A 20,174-nucleotide genomic window follows, 5' to 3' on the forward strand; every position below is an offset into this window, starting at 1 on the left:
TTCATATCCTCGCAGTAGTTAAATAAAATGCTGTAATAATATACGGTCCAGACTAGATTTTACTGCAGCATAATTTTTGTTTACATAACTGAGCTTTTGGGGTGAGCTTTGCTCATCTAGAGGTCCTGAGACGAAGAATTTCGCTAAAGATTGATCCGAGCTGATCGTGCAACGATGACCTCTGTTTTACACTGAGGTGTCGTTGCATAGGACATATCGAGGAGAGATGACATGTTTGTGGCAGGCTGGAATACGTAACTAATGGTGCCAATTCATTATCGGCATAGAAGCTGACGAATCTCGTTCCCTTGGATCTCTTCGCACTTGCTTCAGGTACGCTTAGCATGTTGCACTGTATAGGCGACCAATCACCCTAAACACCAATAGTATTTGGACATGTTTTTATTATAGTATATGTTCCTAGCTCTTTTATTCGTACCTTAGCTGAGCATGTAGGCAAGAAGTCGGCTAACACGAGCTGTATCAACGAGTAGTGTGATGCTACAAGCATTTAATTGGCCTTTTACCTCTATACAAAATGTGTTTAATAGTAAAACAAAGGTGGAGCGAAACCCGCATTTCTATCTATAACTACTAAAACTTTGTCTCTTTGTTCGTTAATTTGCCTAAGGTACTCGAATTGATTTCGTGACGTTCTTGAATTGTGCTGGTTTTTCTGATCCGCAAAATTTCATCTGCGCTTCAAATGTAGCCGACCAACTAAGTACTTTCTTTCAATGGAATTTGTTTTTCTTATATCATAAAACATAATGTTAAATTAGGCAAGTTAGGTCTTTTCTGCGAATTTCTCAATAACTGTTGAAAATTGAACCGTTGAAAGGCTAAAAGTTGTTTGTTTTCCAAGCTCTACAAAAAACTGCTAGGATTGCAGGGAAATTATTTTTTAACTTTGTGATTATATCATTTTTGGCCGAATAATTTATAATGAACTATCTTAGTTTATTTCTTCAAGTGCGCCATTACTTTTTTTGGGAAAAGGCAGTTACTTGTCCTACAGAGAGGTGTAATGCTAATGTGGTTAGTTTACGGATTCGTTAAAAAAATATCCCATAGTTGTCTCTAGAAGAGTTTCAGGAGCTAAAATAGACCATATTTTAGTGGGATTGTCTTCAAAAAATATTTGCTTCTAGAAAATGTCAGCTAAATGTTTATGTAAAAATCTAAGTAGGAATGATTTTTGCCACCAGTCCATACATCTTGAGCTAAGTAAAGACGTAATACATGTTCTTATACCTAAAATTGGTATTCCTGCGTGAAAATGTTCAAAAATTAAAAAAAAAATGTTTTCCCTTGTGTTAAGAAAATGAAAACCTATCCCGAGAAATTTTTGAGCGGTTTTTTTTTTCTAGGCAAAATTCCACTTTATTGATCTTAATATTTCACACTGGTCGATATATCTCAACAAGCTGTGCAAAAATGCAGTACATTTGTCTAAAGCTAGTACGGATACTTCGGCGTTAAAAAAGCCAACAACCGACTGAACTAGTTTTCTATAGTTTCTAATACTAACAATTTTTTAATACAAAGGTCTATCTAGTAGTTAAGCGTTACTTCCATATTTAAAGAATAATGAAAAAGCAGTCAGCTGTTACAATTTTATACTCAGAGCTGAATCGAGATTCAGTGTATGTTGGTATTTCAATACCATTTTTAAGTTGAAAATGCTGATCGAAGGATGAAAATATAACAGCTTGTGTTATGTGATGGTTTTTTTCAACGCCACCTAATAGATTTCGGTAAACTTGATGAAAATACAATGCATAGCTTTTTGTTTGAAATGAGTAGTGAAACTAGCAGTTTCCGTCGTTTCGGCTCACCTATGTAACAATAGAATGAAAATGACGCAAGCTTTATTCGAACGATATATGTGTATGAGTGAGCTTCTAATTAACTTCAGTCGAAACGCTGAAACGGCCAATATAGAGCTAGTTTCAGAAAAAAAAAATCTAAATAAATTTAAGAGCAAAATGTCAAGGAACATGTATGAATATCCATCGGCAAAAAAATAAAGAAATATTGAAAAATATTTAAGCTTTGGTAATGTCCTAGAAACGGATTTGATAACTATTTATTAACGACAAAATTAACAAGTAAAAGGATTAAGTTTTGGTGACGCTCTAGGAACATATTCATTTAACTAAAACATATAAAATGACTATGAAATGTTCATTATGTTTTCATTATGTTTAACATGCGTAACCGCTTAGTATAAAAATAAAAAAGAAAGATAAAAACTCTCAAGTTTGGGTGACGTTCCAGAAATGAGTTAATCTTCACTTCATATTGTATGCATAAATACTTATTAAAAAATGTCATGAAAAAAATTAAAAAATCTAATTAACCAAAAGTCTGTATCTATTTCCTTATCGAATCCAATATGACCTTTTAAGGTAATCGGGTTGGGCTGTCTTTTTAATAACTAGAGTTTCATTCCGGAATGATCTGCGCGAAAGAAAAAGTTTGCATTTTTCCACAAAACTTAATGTTATTTGGTTGGGAGTACATTGACGACAGCATCTCCTTTCTAATGGATCTTGTTTAAAAACACTGCCGTACCACCGTTTACAAACATCAAGGCGACCATCAGTATCGTCTGCGTTGACATACCACTAGTGTGAAAACTCTGTTGCGTTAGCAAGTGTAAAAAACTATCCCTATGCTTTATAATGTGTAGTAAAATATAATATGTTATATATTAATGTCTAAACAAGCAAACTGGCGTAAATTGGAGCCCGCGAGTGGCACTCTTGTAGCCGGTTAAGTTCACAAAGGTGTCCGGTATTCATTCAAAGATCGCAATAAGATTTTGTTAACAAAATGTAGCATTTAAGCCTCGAAAGTCGCTTCATCTTACTGAATTTCGCTCCAGAATTTCTATTGTTCGAAACATGCTCTCATGGCACCTAATATACAATAGAATACTATTTTCTGACCGTATAATAGAGTTGAATCTCAGACCTTATAATTTTTGCACAAATGTTTTATTATCAAAGCCTTAAAATTATAGTAGATTTGCAAAATTCAAAATAAATGAGCCAGGATATCATTTTATATTCTATTTATTTAGGCAGTTTTTCCGTACTGAATTACAACACCCCAAGTACACTTATACGTAAGTTGTTATCAATAAATATAATTTTCTGCGCTGGTTTTCTCGTTCATGAGCACTGTGCACACTCTGAACAAAAAATATCAAAGCTCTGAGTTTGTTTTAGTTCACATACCACTAAGCCGTTTTGCTTAGCCGAAACATTGGAACAAACGCATTGTCAGTATAACAATAGGTATTGATAGAAATTCTATGATGTTGAATCATTTTGTTTAGCGTTTTTTCCTGCACAAATCAATTCTTCAGCAACTTTAAGTCGCTGATCCCAGAAAGCAAATTTTCGGTCAATATCAGCCATGATTCGATTGTACGTCTCAAACATTCCCATCACACGGCGAGTCAGATTTTCAACACGCTCAACCTCATTCGCCTGTGTTTCAGCTACAGCTGCTAATTTTGCTGAATGCATTGGAACCGCTGAATAAAAGCAGGCAAATGTGGTAGGCGAGCATGGAATGAAAAGTACATATGATCGTTAGTATTAGTATAATTATTGTAATGTAGTAACTTTCACCTATGTGATGGACCACTACTTTGTGCACTGGAGTGCATTATAATAGAATGTATTTTTTTACATTAGGGCTGATAGCATTACTTTCAAAGTCTTGCAGTGTACTGCAAATCTCTGTATCAAGATAACCGGTACAGTACCGGTTATCTTGATACAGTACCGGTACGATAACAATTCTTATATCTAAACAAGCCTTCTACTGTTAGGTTGAGGTTTTAACAATAACGTCTATTTAAAAAAATATTTTTTATCATAAAAATATTTATGAATTATCAAACTTACATTTGATGTGTGCGCTCTCGAGAACACTCCTCATTGAGTTAATCTTTTCGAGAATCTCGGCTGCTTCTTGTACTCGGTCTCCGTTGGCTTCTACAAGAGCAAACTTTGCTGAATTATCCAAACCAACACTTCGTTCGAGACAAGGATCCAGCAAAGTATCCAACGCATCTGTTCGTTTTAGAATTCCCAACGTGTCCTTATCTGTATAATAACAATATAAAGCTTTGACAGATATTTTTTAAACAAAAAGCTGCCTACTTTGATGTTTCACCTTTTCTTTTAAGTAATAAGTCGGCTAGAATCAGAATATTTTTCCTTAGACTAACAAATTTCATCTATAACGACTTAATTGCACGGGTGACTCATTTTGTGTATATATTATGCCTATAAGAACTTAGTCAATGATCCTAACTTACGACATTTTTCCATGTAATTGAACGACTCGCCCATTTAAATAAAAAATTATAAGATTTAATGAACAGTAACGGACGAATTATTAAGCAGCCATAAGGAATTAATGTAAGTGTATGCTTTTCTAGAATGTCTTTACCAAACGTACGTTATTGTGGATATTTAATACATCAAAATAATAGCAAAATGATTTGTCTGACGGAACTTTAGTATGATTTTCCGTATACCTTGAATTGCAGAAGTAAGCTTGTTATTGATGATGGCTAGCCTTTGAACGACGCTTTGGTCATGGTCTGGGAAATCACCTTTGACCTTCCGCTCTAGAGCAGAGACTCGCGCTTCCAGTCGTTCAAGAACGCCGGCATCCATTTCTCTTGTTTACGACACTCTGTAACCAAATTAAAACAAAACACGAGTACATAGGAGAGCATGTGAATCACTTTTGGCGCTGTGTTGTAGAAGGAAACAATATGAACTTGCGTTACATATTTGTATATATACAGTGGCCAGTTTAACTTTATATTTTACTGTGCACGAGGCGATTGCAGTGCCGTTTTTCTTACAATGAGGATACGTATTTTTAATTCTCGTGAAATAATTTTAGAACAATTCATTTCAGGGACAAAGTATAGTTGGTAAACACATCGAGGAAGATTTGGTGGTGCCAATTTTTGCTCAATTCTCCAGATTTTATTATTGCCCTCAGTTTGTCCGAAAAGAGCTTCTTTAGATTTCGATTCTAAATAAAACGCTGCTTTGATAGCTACTTTTCCGAATTATGATTTTTTTTCGAAGAATTTTTTCGCGACGAGTGTATTTGATAGCCCTTTCAATGTTCAACCAAACATTGAACCATTTGCGCTGGAGAAGATTACTTACAGCTCCTGTTTCCAACGTCTCATATATATATATATATATATATACGTTGTGCAAAAGTACAGTTGTAAAAGTTTATGCATGTTGTTTCTGCGATGTCATGCGCCAAAAATTCGGTTCGATTAATGATTCATATGCCGTTCGCTTAGTGCTATTGATGTATTAATCAAATTGATTCTATTGTCAATAAAATAAATTATATTGGAGACATTTTGCTTAGAGCCGCTTTATTCATCATTGCATTTTTTAAGACCAACATTAAAATTGTAATGGCTGATTGTTTTTTCATCATTCTTTAAACATGGATGTAACGCTTTACTAAAGAGGCTCAAATATTTATTTTGCTTTGTGGGGGTTGACAAATAACTTAGTTCAAGGAAACGACTAACTGTTAAGATAGCCCTAACTATTTGTAGCTTCTAAATCTTCTTCTTTTAATATCTTATTTAAACATCACAATTAGCTGCTAAATAAGTTCGCCCCCACACGAGTGCTACTTCCTGCTGAGCGAAATCGCACGTTACTGCTAGGATCAGATTTAGGATTGTTAACCTCGTTTGATTCCTGACTGCTTGAGTAGTGACCTGTGTTTATAAAAACCTACTTTGAAGTTATAGTTCTTTCTCTCTTGAGCTATTAGAGCAATCGATTTTGCTGTAATTGAAACAAAAAATAATTATGAACTAAACTTCACTAGGTCAACCTAATAACTGCGAAGAAGTAGCTGTTGCTAATTGCTAATATGTACGCCAGTGTATTAGAAAGAACAACAATGTGATTTTGTGCATGGCCAGGTGCGTTTCTCTGTGAGGGGTCCCGTCGGTTCATTTCACAGCAAGTATGCTACTACCGCCTTGAAAAGGAAGCAGCAATAACGCAAGTTCTTTTCTAGATATAAAATTTTCTGTTATGAAAATTCTTAATGATGATAGATTTTCCGATAAAATTGAACATGAGAGGTGTAATTTTAGCTTTATTCTTTTCTCGTATTGTTCAAACACTTTCAGGATTTTCCTATAATCTAGCTGAAATATTCACAGCGTAATACCAAGGGTACGTATAATCGCCCACAAAAATATACAAGAATTCGAGATTAAGTTGATGAATATTTTCATATGTTTTATAACGTATGTTTTTCCGCATACAGTGATATACCGACTGCACTCGTAATAAACGTTTTACTGTGCAAAGGGTATTTCCCTTGAAATAACAAACAAAATTGATAAAAAGGCAATCGTGAAGAACAAAGTAAAGCGCAAAGTGTGTGGACTGAATAGAATTTTGGGCTACCCATCCACAAAAAAAAATGCAAAATGGCGTCTAAGTCTTGATAACAATATTGAGATCAAATCAAGCATCACAGCAGAGGTATCGCATGTTCGTTGACAGATTACGTTTTTACACTCAATCTCTAGGCATAAACGTATTGAAAGAATCCAGTTGTGCTATTATGATAGCTGAGACAGCCTGCAATATTCACATTTAAAAAGTGTGAAAAAAATATCAAACAAGTGACAGATCATGCTGTGATACAACACAGACGTAGCCCTGTTCTACTTCACTTCTCCATTTAGTGAGAGCATAATGCTAAATAAATTGGCTGTCCATAAGTACCACATACATTTAGATATTTTTGGGAATCAAAAATATGGGTCAGCAAACAATGGCACTCTTGTAATCTTTAAGCTGTTGATGAGCGTTAGGCAAACACATTATTCGATTAATCTAAAAACACGTATCAATCTGAAAACCCAAGTCTGAAAACAACGAGTGAAAATCGATATATAGGCTGATTTATTTCTTTATGTAGGAGCCTTATTTATCCGGGTAATAGAAACGCACCGGGCAGAGCTATAATAGAAGATTAGGTAATTTGAATATACAAAAAGCTGAGTTTAATCTCTGACATAGATAGTCACCCACGTTCAACCATGGTTAACATGTTTCCACTCGAGTAGTTCTAACGGGTGCACTTGGTTTACTTTGAAGAAATTCTTGCCCTTTTAACAAAGTGACACCTTTGTTAATGCACTGTTGAATAGATTCAATTAAAATTGGCATCGGTACGCAAATAGATCAGCCGTTTGGAAACCAGACACGAATTAACTAAAGTACTTACACTAAATAAAATGTTCCTAAAATATGTGAGCATCGCCATTCAACTGCTGAATCCACCATAACAAACAGTGGACAGATTCGACGGACTGTGGGAAATAACAAATTCCTGGGTGAGAGTTGCACCTCACCCGCAGACTATTTTACGAAAATATCAAAACAGAAGTCCGCATTATAAAGGGAACTAGGGAGAAAGCGTCTGCTAAGCTCCGTCTGTTTGTGTTATGGAGAACCGTCGGTGAACTTTGTTCAACAATATCTGACGTCCAAGTGAGGTAAATTTATACTCGATTTTGCATGCAGTATCTTCTTAGCAGTAAAAACTTATTGGTAAATACACGCTGGTGTATGTAGATTTCATGCTACATGTCATTAGTTCGACGACCACTGTTCTAACAATCGGTGTTCACTGTTTACGAGAGGTAGCAGCTGACATTAAATAATGCGCGAAATGGAATTCTACTACGATAACAACCGCTGGTTTGTGATGTACCACTGGCCAGTAGTTGTCACCGAAAGGAAAGCGCTATGACGCTATTACTGCTCTCAAAGGTCTTTTTAGAAACGTTAAGAGGACATGGGAATCACTTTGGTTGCTATGATTTATTTGTTTATGTGGGCGCCTAGTTTTGCAAATGTATTTGGTGCGGCTAGACGCCTCATAAATTGGATATAATTATATGCCATTTGGCAACAAGAAATCAAGCTGATATTCTATTTGTTGTTAAGCATTTCATTTCCATCGAGTTCTTTTTGAGTTAAACGATACGTCTCATACATCGTCGCTCTAGTGACTCATCAGGGATATTGTTATACATAAAGAAAATACACCATATAATTATATATAAAACATTTTTAGATTAATAACATTTGTGCGTTAGCGACGGGCTAGATGATGCGTTGATGACTATCATGAAGATTATTATACTTAAAGTGTATAATTTGATGAATAATTTAATATTCTTGAAATTTATTTCAGTAGCATAAGCAGTACGTGTAATCGAATCTCAATAAGTTGTCCGTTGAACTTGCACGAATCGTAACTTCTTTTGAGGTGGAGGATCGCGGTCAATAACGCCTGATGCAAATGCATCACCGGCGTATGACGGCTGCGCCTAGTATAAGATTTGCAAATTTACGAGGCCTAGGTCCCTCCCCCCTTTAATTAACGTTACCATAACCATTTAAATAACGTTAAGCATTATGTTAACAAACTATTATCACCTCCTTTTCAAAATTGTACTGCAAAATAAGTACTACATGACATATTCTGTGTCATGATTTTCTACTAACAACCTTGGCTGAAGTTTAATCACAAATAGGGTTCGAATGGCTCTCGTAGTTTAAGCAGTTTGACCCTGTTTAAAATTTACGATCAGCCTGGCTAGAGTCAAATTTTTAACTATACGTCAAAGCAGTTAACCAGGTTACAACGACTCTAGATATTCAGACTATGGATATAACTTGTGTAATTATACACCCACTCACGTAATTGGCATAAGTTTTGTCATCGCAATGTATTTTGGATATTATGGTTACCTATCACCATTCTTTTTATAGGGAGTTATTGAAAGTTATCTATTTGTTGTAGCCATTGATAACACTATAATTTAAAAACTTAATACTAAATTTAACAATGACGTATAGCCCATAATCAACACTATGTTGCTTTTGTATCATTTACAAAACTAGTAGTTCACATGTGCGTATGTATATATGTATGTATGGATGTAAATGTAAATTATTAATATATAGGGTTTCTGTACTAAACGGTTCAAATCCTCAACGGTTACAACCAAGAAAACCAACTTTTATTATAATATTATAATTAACATTGTAAGTATATATCTTAAATATTACAATTACTAAATATTAAGGTAGTTGATGAGTGAAAAAGCTAGGCAGTCTATTGCTCAGGCCGTAGCAATGACCTACACTACACGACAAATGCGATTAGATTAAGAAATAAACGAAGCTACGAATGAACTTAAACTGCATATTTATGCTTTGGAAAATTTCGCCTTTGTAGTTGCTCTACCAGTTGTACTGAGTGTAACTGCACGTAAAGCTTTGAAATATACTTACATTTGCTGTTTCTTTCTCTCTTTTAAGGCGCCTACATTGACAATCTTTAGGGACATGTTATCACATTGCCGAAAGCGTACAGAGAATCTGGAAGATATTTATAACTTGCGTTTTACAAAAAATTACATATGCTTTTTTGCACGCAGTACTGTGGGCTTCTTCGTTTGTCTGAGTGTGACATTTTTATTACTGAAACAAAATAGTGACGCAAAAAAGAGAAGACGGTTACTGTGATCATCCTTGCTTTCGTAAACGCGGAGTAGTATCATGATATTTCACATTGTAAGGCGGCAAACTCACACGACATAGCAGAACCAAAGAAGAATTATACATCAGATATCCATAACGCTATGTTTCTTTTTTATTCGTAGTTGTTTTCTGTCGGTGGACGTTTCATAAGCTTTACCACCGTTCGTGGTATAGCTAAGCGCCAAGTAGCGATGTCGTCATCAGAGCCGATGTCATTGGACCGTTTTAAGGTATGTTTCACTTTATTGTAAGTAAAAAAAAATATCCCTTCAATAACTCATAGTTCTCTAACAAGTCCTAGAGTTATTAAAATCAAAACGTTTTATAATGTTTATCAAGGCACGAAACAACTTTATTAATTTGCTTTGTTCTACAAAGTTATAATAATAATGCAATGGGAATATTACTATACCTGTCTAAATTGGAAATTTTGCGTTTGTTATAACACTATTTAGATAAAAACAAGTATTTAAAAGCTTTTCAATATGCTAGAAATGTCATGCCGTACGGACATGCACGTCAAATATAACCCGTGTGTCAAGGAATATTGGCAGGCGTATACCCATTAAGTGTCGTTGAAGTATGCTGTATACAAAAAGAAATTCCCAAGAAATCAAACATTTGAGCTAATAGCAGGCCAAAAATCTCAAAAATGCAAAGACTTAAAACGGCCAAAAATTTAAAAGGCTTAAAAAAGCGCAAAAATCTTCAACAGACTAATCATAGACGCAATTGACAGTTGCTGTTCTTTTTCCTAAAATATTCGTTATTTTCTGCATCAAAAACTTAAATGCACCAAATCGTCTTTGAACTACTTTGATAAATTTTCGAGCCCTTTAAACCTAAACCTTATTGAGGGTCCTCCGGTTTGTTCAATTTTTTTTAGAAGCCGCATGAGAATTGGCAATTACGTAGACTGCCAATTTTGGATGAAAAATATATTTTTTTAAATCTTGATGTAGACCAGAAGGATTGAATGGCTGATTTTCGCTCAATTCCGAAAACTACGCACTGTTTTTTTACCGTGATGAGTTTGCTGTTTTATTCTGAAAGGAACTGGTCCTTATTTAGTACCAGAAGAAGCGGATAAATGCATGCCCGTTACGACAAATAGCTTGCTAGAATTTTCGTCAGTTTCAACGCACTACGCTCCATATAGGAAAAAGCGAGTATAAAAAAGAGATTACATTTCATCAGTTTCCTCTACCATTTTAGTATACGCGTACGAATATTATTAGAGCTTCTTTGCATATATTTTCATACTATTCCTACCGTTTTGCTGTGCCCCCTATTACTAAGATCTTAACGCTCCCATGTTTCGGCTATAGTAAAATAAAGAGCATGTCTTATTAATCCTTTCTGTTTGGCGTAATAGCATTTTACATAAGATACTAGCACCAGGCATACATATTTGATGAAGAACTCTACAGATGGCTAATCGATCATTTCAAGGAAAGTCAACGTCTTGCCTTTGGCCCTTCTTTCCGCTGATATCGAGTTATACCAAGTAACGATAGCTTTTAGCTATTAGAATCGATAGTGACGATTAGCGCAATATCTTATGTAAGATAAAGCATACTTATTTTACCCTTACTTGTTCCTGTATTAGCTTATCACCGTAGCTATATTACATTATAGTAGTTTTTCCACTTATTCTTCTTGTTTAGATTTATAATTACAAATATCGTACATGTATAATGGATTTGTAAAGTCCCTTGTCCCCATGCGTCGGAGAATAGGTAAAAATTTATAGTAATTGTGAAAAGAATATTAAAAAAATACCGCAATATATGGCCGAAAAGCATTCGCTAAGTGTTGTTTAGCTTTCTTTGGTATGCTTCTCTGAATTATATGCGCAGAGGTAACAGATCTAAAGGTCGATTTCATTTTGTAAAAAGGGCTGTCTTGTCGGAGGCGTAATGGGAGACTGTTTGGGATCACCTTTTGAAGGAGATGCAAGAGTAACCAAATCGGTGCTGGTGCAGTATTTCAAGAATATGAATGACGCCCACACGAACAAAAGTAAGTTGCTTTACGATATTTGTGGGAAGTTAGGAAGGGGATGTGGGTAGCTAGAATTGACGAACAAAAAATGCGCGCGTTTCCGTTTCATTTGCAGGTTGCAAAAGGGGGGAAGGGCTGCTTAAAAATGTCATCGCATTACTATTCTAGCAGATTTCGCCCTTGTCTGCTCCTAAAATAATACTACGAGTAAGTGCATCGAAGTTAAACAGATTCTTTAATATTCGTAAAAAATGGAAAATAGCTGATCACCTTTTCCTGTCCATGGAGTATACATGTAAATTAATTATGCTTGCTATAATTGCAAGCCTATTATTTCTGACAATACTCTTAGTCAGCTTTCCACGAATCATGAACTCACCATTACATACCTGTGCTGTTTGCTAACGTCTACATTTTTCTATTGTTTTGTGTTGATACATTTAGTATCCTTCAAGTGCCATGGAATAGGCAGACTTAAAATGATGCATATCATTTATATTACAGTTTATTGGGTCATTTATCTTCCAGATCTACCTTACAAACGATATACAGATGATACTGCAATGACCTTTGCTCTGTGCAGGTCGTTGTTGGAGAAGAACGCATTGGATTTGCCTAACCTTGCCAAACATTTTGCACAGGAGTTCATCAAAGATCATCGCAGGTAGCAGTACTTCTTTCTGCGAAGCTTTTTCAATATTGCGATTAGAATCTGCTCAAAGTTATTTGCGCCATGGTGACGCAAACCCTGGCCACATTTTAGATTAGGTTGACTAGATATAGATATGCTGCACTGCGCAAGCGCAGAAAAATAATTGATTAATCAAAAGACTCGAACGTCGTTTTATACTGGACAACCCGTTTGTTCAGTTTCATATAACCCACTGGTGACATAGATGAAATCTGTTCGTTTAGAGGATCGTTTAGTTTAGAATCGGGGGATTTCATGCGTATTCACAGAGGTTACGGACAAGCAGCAGGGTATCTTTTGTCGCATCTTAATAAGTACGAGCTGTGGAAGTCGTCGTTGGACGAGGACGTCGTGGGACCCGCGAAAGCTCAGTTTGATGGACAAGGATCATATGGTAATGGAGCCTCCATGCGCGTAGCGCCAACTGCCCTGTTTCATGCGACCGATGACACCGAAACATTGGTAAGCAAAATGGCTGCAGTGTTTTATTAATAATGATTATGAATCGTCTAAAGCATACATATACTTCGGTCTTTTTTAATTTTATGAAACTTTATTACCACACGATAATTTAAAATTTATAAGTGCGCAAGGTTCACTCATATAAGCTTAAAGAAGTTCAGGCACTTACTAACGGTGGGCGTTACGCCTTGAGCAGGTAAAATCAGCTTATCGTCAATCTTTAATAACTCACAGCAATGGACTGGGTATCCTGGGTGCTATAGTGCAAGCAGCAGCGGTACGTCTAGCATTGCAAGCGGAGGATCAAATCGACACCCAAAACTTTGTAACAGAACTCAAAAAAATAGTGACCGGAGTGGAAGGTATTCAATATGATTATAAAATGTAAGTGAATAAAGGTACCGCATTTTACTACCATATTTCAAAATTTCGTCTTTAGTTGTCTTGAAAGGCACTTATCTGTTACCGGTAGCCATGGCATATCATAATACATGTATAGTATATACTTTATTCAAGGAATGCGGATCAGTACCAGCTCTGAGCCACTCAAAACAAAAGAAAACAAAAAAAAAAAGTTTGTGAATTGGTCGTCTAACAACATTTTAGGTTGTCTAGATATAGATATGCTGCACTGCGCAAGCGCAGAAAAATAACTGATTAATCAAAAGACTTGAACGTCGTTTTATACTGAACAACCCGTTTGTTCAGTTTCATACTACGCCTCGTTGCAGTTCAGCTGACCAGATCGGAGTACTAACATGTGAATTTTTTAGACTCATTACTTGTCAATGAACCAACTACGATGTCTATAAGCAAATAATACGAGTTGTTGGCGAGGTAGTCGTTTCGTCCAATTTCTCTTGTAATGTTCTGAACTAGTTTTTTTAGATGAAGCACAATGCCAGTTACACTGCACATTTTAGTTGTTTCATATGTTCATGTATAAAAGTTTGTCACATAGATATAAAAGCATAGATTTTTTTGTATTACAGTATATTTGTAAATAAACTTAACTGCATTTCAACATATCTCACCAAAACATCAATCGACGAAGAGGCATTTCTTGAAGACTTGGGCAATGACATCACAGCTCATGGATCTGTGCCTACTGCAATTTACGCCTTTCTTAAAGCTCTTCAACCGTTGTCCGAGTTTGAGGTGGGTAGTATACTAGCGGTATTTATAGATCAAAAAAACTGCGCAACACTACTGTGGCTGCAAAGTAAGAAACCTAAAAGAGCTAACTTAATTAAGATTGGACATAAACGTTTATTTCATCCATAGGGAAGTTCGCAGACATAAATTCTAATCCTACTTTTCAACCTGTGTCCTTCTGTCTTAAATTTTACCTATTTATACATGTTTAGACGCGTTCCAAGGTAAGGCAAACCAATTAAGTTAGGTGAATACTAAACAAAAAAGTGACTTTTGTGTCTGTTTTGTTTTTATATCGCTCAATCTTTTGTTTTTGACAGTCTCAGTCAAGGTCCAAATCACTGTCATCTTAACCAGTTTCAGCCTAAATGAGCATAACTATTTCATTGAACATGGGAAAGTGAAGACTGTAAATTGTCCCCTTTTACTTACCTTCGGTTATACAGATTATCAGTAGCACGCCTACATTTCGCTTCTATGATAAATATTTCAGTTATTGTTTCCTTAGGCGATGCATGACTTTTCAAAAGCTTTTTCCTGAGATATCATAACTTAACAGCTTCTTAGTTTCCAACAAGTAACTTAACAAATAATTGAAGTACTAATTTTTCATGAGTATATTAATTACAAATACCCATAAGGAGGCGTCTCTGACTTAGAGAAACCAATTTAGTTATTTTTTATGCGTTGGTGGCTTCTCCAGCACTACAAGAGTGATGGGTGTAGCTTTGCAAATAAATGTCTAGATATATATCTTTTGAAGTTCCGTTAAGTCGAAAATAGATTCAGTATTGAAGTTATGCTTTTGAAGGAATTATTAATAAGTTCGATAATCGATTTAAATCAGCCAAAATTTTTGGCGAATTATCACGAATTTTTGGTTCGAATCATGTACCTATGCTAGTACCATACAATAAATGAGAAGTCTACATAATAGTTGATTGTCCTTCACTTGTTTGTTATATGCATACATCTACCGTTTTCAAGTTATTTTACTACTCTGGCTCTATTAGTAAAATTAGGTATCTATAAAGGAAACCGGTAAATTTGTGTGTTAGTCTTAGCAACATGTCTTTATTGGAGCAAAAAAGCGTGGACTTAAAACAGAATGAGTTGATAATAAATATTTGACTACCCAATGAATTAAACATAATTCCTCTCAAATTTGGTCTGCAAAAACGCAAAATATCTCGAAAGGAGTCACATTAGAAACACCATCTTGAAAAATCCGATTTTTCAATTTTTTCATTTTTGGAGAAAACTGATTAGTATTTTATATAGGTTGTTTTTAAATCCTAGTATAAATCATATAGTGAGGTTCGGAAGGTTCACTTATTGCTCATGGACTTGATAATTTGATGTTTCGATTATTATTTTTAACTTTATAGACATCCAGTGGTGTTATTCGCTCAATATTCGCAGCTATTCGGATCGGTGGAGATACTGACACAATAGCGTCAATGGCGGGCTCCATTGCCGGTAAGCGGTATTCTGTCCTTACGAGGTAGTGAATATGGATGCTTTGTTACTAAAATAATTCTTGCTATGGGTCAGAAGTTGATTAATTCTCTACGTGCAAAATGAATTCTATTTTCATGCAGATATAATATTCCTTTTAATATTGCTATTATTATGGACTCGAATTAAAATAATTATGACTTATTTGAATTTGATAGATGTAGGCTATGAAAAGACTATGTACACATCTTGAGAATACATGAGGATTTTAGCACATCAAATGGTGATGGAAATATTGAAAAATGCTGTCTGTCACTCACTAAAAAAGAGAACCATCTGCAATAGATAATTTGATTTAGCTGATCAGTTGTTGTGTTTAGCTGAGGTTCCCTGTAGTACCACGCTATACTGGTTTATGCCTTGATACCAAAACTGAAAAACAACGGTGACTAAAAACCTACATGTGGGTTTATCTGAAAGAATTGGCATTTTCAACTTAATTGCTCGAAATTAATGAACGTAATTGCTCGTAGGTATAAGAACTTTTTGAGTTTTTGAAGGATATCTCAAAGTAATTCACAGATTAGATAGTAGTGCTAACTTTTCGAGTTGTGGCCCTGTGCTCTTCCAATGCAACCAATAGCAGAATTTTGCTTGTAAATTTACATAATTTTGGTGCCAGTGTTTGGATCTGACAAAAACCTAAAAGCTTTAAGTGAATCGACCTTGCATATAACGTGTTCGTTTGTAAAAAATCAAGGCACTAAATTTTAAGTTGATTTTGACAATATTTTACAAACGAGTATTTTAAGAATTAGAAACTTGCAGCACTAATTATGCTACCCCTCCACATTGAGAATGCTGCCTCTCGATGAAAAAGTGATCTACTCAGTGGAGTTGCTAACAAGCTCCTTGTGAATCTTTTAAATGAAAAAAAAGACAAGAACAGGATCTGTATTTTACTTTAATTCGGGATGTTGAACTACTCCAAGGCAACATGCGTTCGACGTGCTGAAGTTCCATAGCTCAAATAGATTTCCCATCAAGTAGAAGTCTCCCAAAGCGGTTTTGTGGTCGCACCTGGGATTGTGTGTCGATCAGTGCATTATTAACCTGCTTCTGTTTTGTTCTAAAGGAGCTTACTACGGCCAGAAAGATATTACTGCAGAATTGTCTAGACACTGTGAGGGCATAACGACAGCAGAAGAATTCGCCATCAAGATGCACGCGAGGATCTCTCCGTGATGGTAGATACAAATAATTAATTTTACCAAAAAAAACATTCACCAATTAAATTATTTTGAACCTATTGCCTTTGGACGCAGATGTTATTCAGAAATATAATTATAACCTGATCTATGAAATTAACAGAACACTATCTAACATGTTTAATATTATGACGAGCCACATCGCTAAAAATCCGGTGACAGGAAGACCTTTATATATGCTCATTATAAGAAATGCCGTATGTGTGTATAATACGTGCTGAATTATACAACTAAAACCATCAATAAATATAAGGATTTTTAATAACGAAGAACATCTCTTACTTTGTTGCTTATATAGTACTTAAATGATTCAAACTTCTCTATTAACTGTGGCATGCGCCTACTTTTATCATTTTACGGGCCTGCAAGCACTGTTTATTCGATGATAATATTCTTGTAAGGGTTAAAATATTTAAGCATTACTACCCCTAATATGCGCCATGTTGCAAATTTTTCCACAAAAATTACGAATTACTAGTAAGAGATAGGATGAGATGAAAGTTATGCTAAATATTCAAAGCGAAATATAGGATGTTCCTGTACACACGTGTTATTATGATGCGAGTGCGGTGTTCACAGTTAAGAAGAATCGCGTAAGAATGCTTGAAGTGTGACTTGACTCATCGTCTGTTCTGGTCCAGCACGTTTCTTCTAAAACGCCTGATTATATATTCATACAGTTTCTATTTTCGTGAGTTTCATCAAACAGTATTAAGATAATCACAGGTCGTCCTTATTGGCCAAAGAAGGCACATCGATTATGCGACTTTCTGTGGAGCATTACAATTACTCCATGAAATAAAGTGGGCTTTTTTTATTTTTTTTACGAGCTTCTTTGACGTATCCAGTTTTGAACTGTATGCCAGGCTCAGCAACAGTTGCTTCAGCTTCCGTTCAGTTGACCCGAATAAGGAGCTCTGAAGCATCTTTCACAGAGCCTCAAAGGAAAACAGGGTATGCCAGTGACCTGCGAATATATTTTCTGTTATTCTTATTCTTTGCGACGGCCTTGTGAATACAGCGGCGAATCCGCTTTTTATTGTCGTAATATTAACTATCATGTTACGTAGATAATACTTATTATAAAATATAACAACCTTAATAGCACTGCCTACAATAAGCATTAGTTATTAATTTCATATCTTATTTATATTTATTATCGCAAGCTTACCATCACATTCTCACATTCCGATTCAAGTGGAACGATTTCTAGTAAAATAACTCAAATCTCTCGCAATACAATAACATTGGATATTCTGCATCTACATTCAGACGACCCTTTAGGACCTTGAAATCACCGCTTTGAATTTGATGATACGAAAAAAAATTCTTTTAACAGAATACCGAACGAGCTATTCTCAGCATCCTTATAACATGCGGGATATCTTCCGAATTTGGTACAAACTAGTTTTTCATTAAGATAAAGAAACTCTCGTCGAGGCCATGATCCGACGCTTTTCTTCAAGTTTTAGTGGACGACCTAACGCAGGTAATTTAGTTGTTCTACATGATATAGCAGTTGGGCGTTTAGAGTCCGATAACCGCCTTTTGCATAGCCTCATGCACCTCGACGAGTATCTGTGCCTCCATCTTGGCCCCTTCATCTCCAGCAGAGGCAAGCTGTTGCTGAGCTTTCTGAAGGCCGTCCTGCACAAGCCCGCTATCAAGCCTATCTACAGGCACGGCCTGTTCTGCGAGTACTTGCACCGTTGAATCCTCGTTAATTGTAATGGTTCCCGAAGATACGAAGTATCTAGAAATAAAAAAGCAACCGAATAAAGGTTAATAATAAACATTTTCTGGAGATATATAAATCGAAACTCTGGCCAGTATAATAACAATACTACACGTAATGTTACTAATAAAACCAACGTTCGAGTTTTACGCCCTTACTATCAATAAGAATTGCTTCAGATATCTTACAACCATGCGCAACAAGTGCTTCGCGCAAACTTGCAGTTAAAAATTAAGTTTTTGTAGTTCGTCCAATCTTACAGTGCAAAGATGCTTCTCTTACTCTTCCACGCTTCAAAGGATTGAGCCGATATTCAGAGGACCTGCAAAGCGTTGCCAGAAAGCCCGAGGTCACATCAAAACCTAATTCAAGATCACTCCAATATATTGCTTTTGCCCCTCTAATAAAATAAACGTTAAATATTAAGGCATTTTTTGCATAAAGAAGGCCACAACTATAAAAGTAAATTTTGGGATAAATGACTAGTTCGAATATTACAATATTTTTCTTTGCAAACAGAACCTGGTTGACATGCCAACTATAATATTAATAACAAATATTTGGATGTCGTGTGTTGTTTTAAGCACATTTTTCCAATTAAATTGTGCAAATGGAGCACAATCATTACCAACATACGACGTAAATTTGTTAACACAACCCCACTTCAAAACATAAGGAACAACTGTGAACAAAAGAAACAGTCTGCGATTTAGCTTTGTGTGCAGGACCTGCTGCGCCTACAAAAACAAATGTTCAGTTAAATTTATTTATTTATATACGGTACCATCAAATAATTGGCCTGATAAAGCACCTACATAAATGTCAAATGATTATAAGCGCTTTTCTTTTAGGCACTTCGGCCTCACATGATTTTATATAATTTTCAGTATATAATCTCTAGGTGCACATTTACATAATGAATATTTGCACCTGTTTGCTATGGTCGTGTACATGTGAATTTAACACAAGGCCCGCAATGCGTCTCGACTAACGAGCAACAATAATTATTACCAACGAATAAAGTGAATCAATGAATCAATTTAATATTAATACAATAAATGTAATTACGAGTATCATGCTCATAAGAAAGCTTCAAAGTCGCTTAGCGCCACACAGCTGAGTCGTCTGTTTGCCTGGCTTGGAATCTTTTAACCTTAACTTCGAAAACAACCTTGTAAATATTCCAAAGCCGAAGTGTTTACGCCATACTCTACATAAGAAAACTGACAATATTTTTAGATTTACCTCTTTAGGTCGCCATCCTTCGGGTAAACAGTCACAACGCCAGGTTTCAGCACGGCCAAGCAAGGGACATGATAAGCAAGGATGCCGAAATCGCCAGAGTAGGATGGGACGTCGACCTGTTTCACATCGGCGTTATGGTAGTACATTTCCGATGGAGAGGCCAGTGTGAAAGCCATTCCTTCACGCGCTGGAGCAGCATCTGCCAGGCTACGCCGGCTTAGCGTGCGGCCAATCTGGCGGCCCATCGAAGCCAAGATTCGCTGGCCGATCATTTTTGATTTCTAACGCACAAACGTAAGGAACAAATCCTTTCTTACGGCAAACCTTTCGTGACACCGATGCAATACCCGTGCACAGAATAACCTTCACGAGATAAGCAGAGCAAGCGCGGCCAGACACAGACCTATCGATGAAAACTTGTGTCTGGGAAATATTGCGGGCGATAGTGATTTGTACTGAAAGTTATGCGCCTAAAAAGAACTAAGAAGTCCTGGTGT

General features: G+C 35.8%; 3 protein-coding genes across 5 annotated transcripts; 1 reads left to right on the top strand and 2 right to left on the bottom strand.

Annotated features, from left to right (window-relative positions):
• Positions 1-3,064: 3,064 nt before the first annotated feature.
• On the bottom strand, positions 3,065-7,469 carry DCTN3-p24 (Dynactin 3, p24 subunit). Of its 2 annotated transcripts, none has more exons than XM_022849504.2 (4): positions 7,330-7,469; positions 4,562-4,722; positions 3,924-4,013; positions 3,065-3,547 (listed from the first exon to the last, which is right to left on the bottom strand). In XM_022849504.2, the coding sequence occupies exons 2-4, from the start codon at positions 4,701-4,703 to the stop codon at positions 3,321-3,323; spliced, it is 459 nt and encodes a 152-aa protein (XP_022705239.1). In that variant the 5' UTR covers positions 4,704-4,722; positions 7,330-7,469; the 3' UTR covers positions 3,065-3,320. The 2 variants fall into 2 exon arrangements, with proteins under 2 accessions (XP_022705239.1, XP_022705238.1); XM_022849503.2 differs by having other exon boundaries at positions 3,924-4,124; positions 7,330-7,466.
• A 30-nt stretch (positions 7,470-7,499) lies between these two features.
• LOC111269697 (ADP-ribosylhydrolase ARH3) lies at positions 7,500-16,969 on the top strand. Of its 2 annotated transcripts, none has more exons than XM_022849497.2 (9): positions 7,500-7,600; positions 9,782-9,889; positions 11,558-11,681; positions 12,192-12,327; positions 12,624-12,816; positions 13,013-13,200; positions 13,809-13,974; positions 15,360-15,450; positions 16,565-16,969. In XM_022849497.2, exons 2-9 carry the CDS (start codon positions 9,851-9,853, stop codon positions 16,672-16,674), a joined length of 1,047 nt encoding a protein of 348 aa, XP_022705232.1. In that variant the 5' UTR covers positions 7,500-7,600; positions 9,782-9,850; the 3' UTR covers positions 16,675-16,969. The 2 variants fall into 2 exon arrangements, with proteins under 2 accessions (XP_022705232.1, XP_022705231.1); XM_022849496.2 differs by lacking the exon at positions 7,500-7,600 and adding an exon at positions 7,667-7,877.
• An 855-nt stretch (positions 16,970-17,824) lies between these two features.
• ATPsyndelta (ATP synthase, delta subunit) lies at positions 17,825-20,078 on the bottom strand. Its single transcript, XM_022849505.2, has 2 exons — positions 19,678-20,078; positions 17,825-18,450 (listed from the first exon to the last, which is right to left on the bottom strand). Exons 1-2 carry the CDS (start codon positions 19,947-19,949, stop codon positions 18,225-18,227), a joined length of 498 nt encoding a protein of 165 aa, XP_022705240.1. The 5' UTR covers positions 19,950-20,078; the 3' UTR covers positions 17,825-18,224.
• Positions 20,079-20,174: the final 96 nt, after the last annotated feature.

The sequence above is a fragment of the Varroa jacobsoni genome, unplaced genomic scaffold (genome assembly GCF_002532875.2).
Source record: "Varroa jacobsoni isolate VJ856 unplaced genomic scaffold, vjacob_1.0 scaffold_1407, whole genome shotgun sequence".
Classification (NCBI taxonomy): Eukaryota; Metazoa; Arthropoda; class Arachnida; order Mesostigmata; family Varroidae; genus Varroa; species Varroa jacobsoni.

Coding starts and splice junctions, on each gene's coding strand:
- DCTN3-p24 (XM_022849503.2), bottom strand. CDS start 4,703: ATGGATGCCGGCGTTCTTGAACGACTGGAAGCGCGAGTCTCTGCTCTA. Junction 4,125..4,561: donor GCTTACTTCTGCAATTCAAG/GTATACGGAAAA, acceptor GTTATTATACAG/ATAAGGACACGTTGGGAATT. Junction 3,548..3,923: donor CGAGAGCGCACACATCAAAT/GTAAGTTTGATA, acceptor GCTTTTATTCAG/CGGTTCCAATGCATTCAGCA.
- LOC111269697 (XM_022849496.2), top strand. CDS start 7,854: ATGACGCTATTACTGCTCTCAAAG. Junction 7,878..9,781: donor CGCTATTACTGCTCTCAAAG/GTCTTTTTAGAA, acceptor TTTTATTCGTAG/TTGTTTTCTGTCGGTGGACG. Junction 13,975..15,359: donor AACCGTTGTCCGAGTTTGAG/GTGGGTAGTATA, acceptor TTAACTTTATAG/ACATCCAGTGGTGTTATTCG.
- ATPsyndelta (XM_022849505.2), bottom strand. CDS start 19,949: ATGATCGGCCAGCGAATCTTGGCTTCGATGGGCCGCCAGATTGGCCGC. Junction 18,451..19,677: donor AAGGATGGCGACCTAAAGAG/GTAAATCTAAAA, acceptor TTTTATTTCTAG/ATACTTCGTATCTTCGGGAA.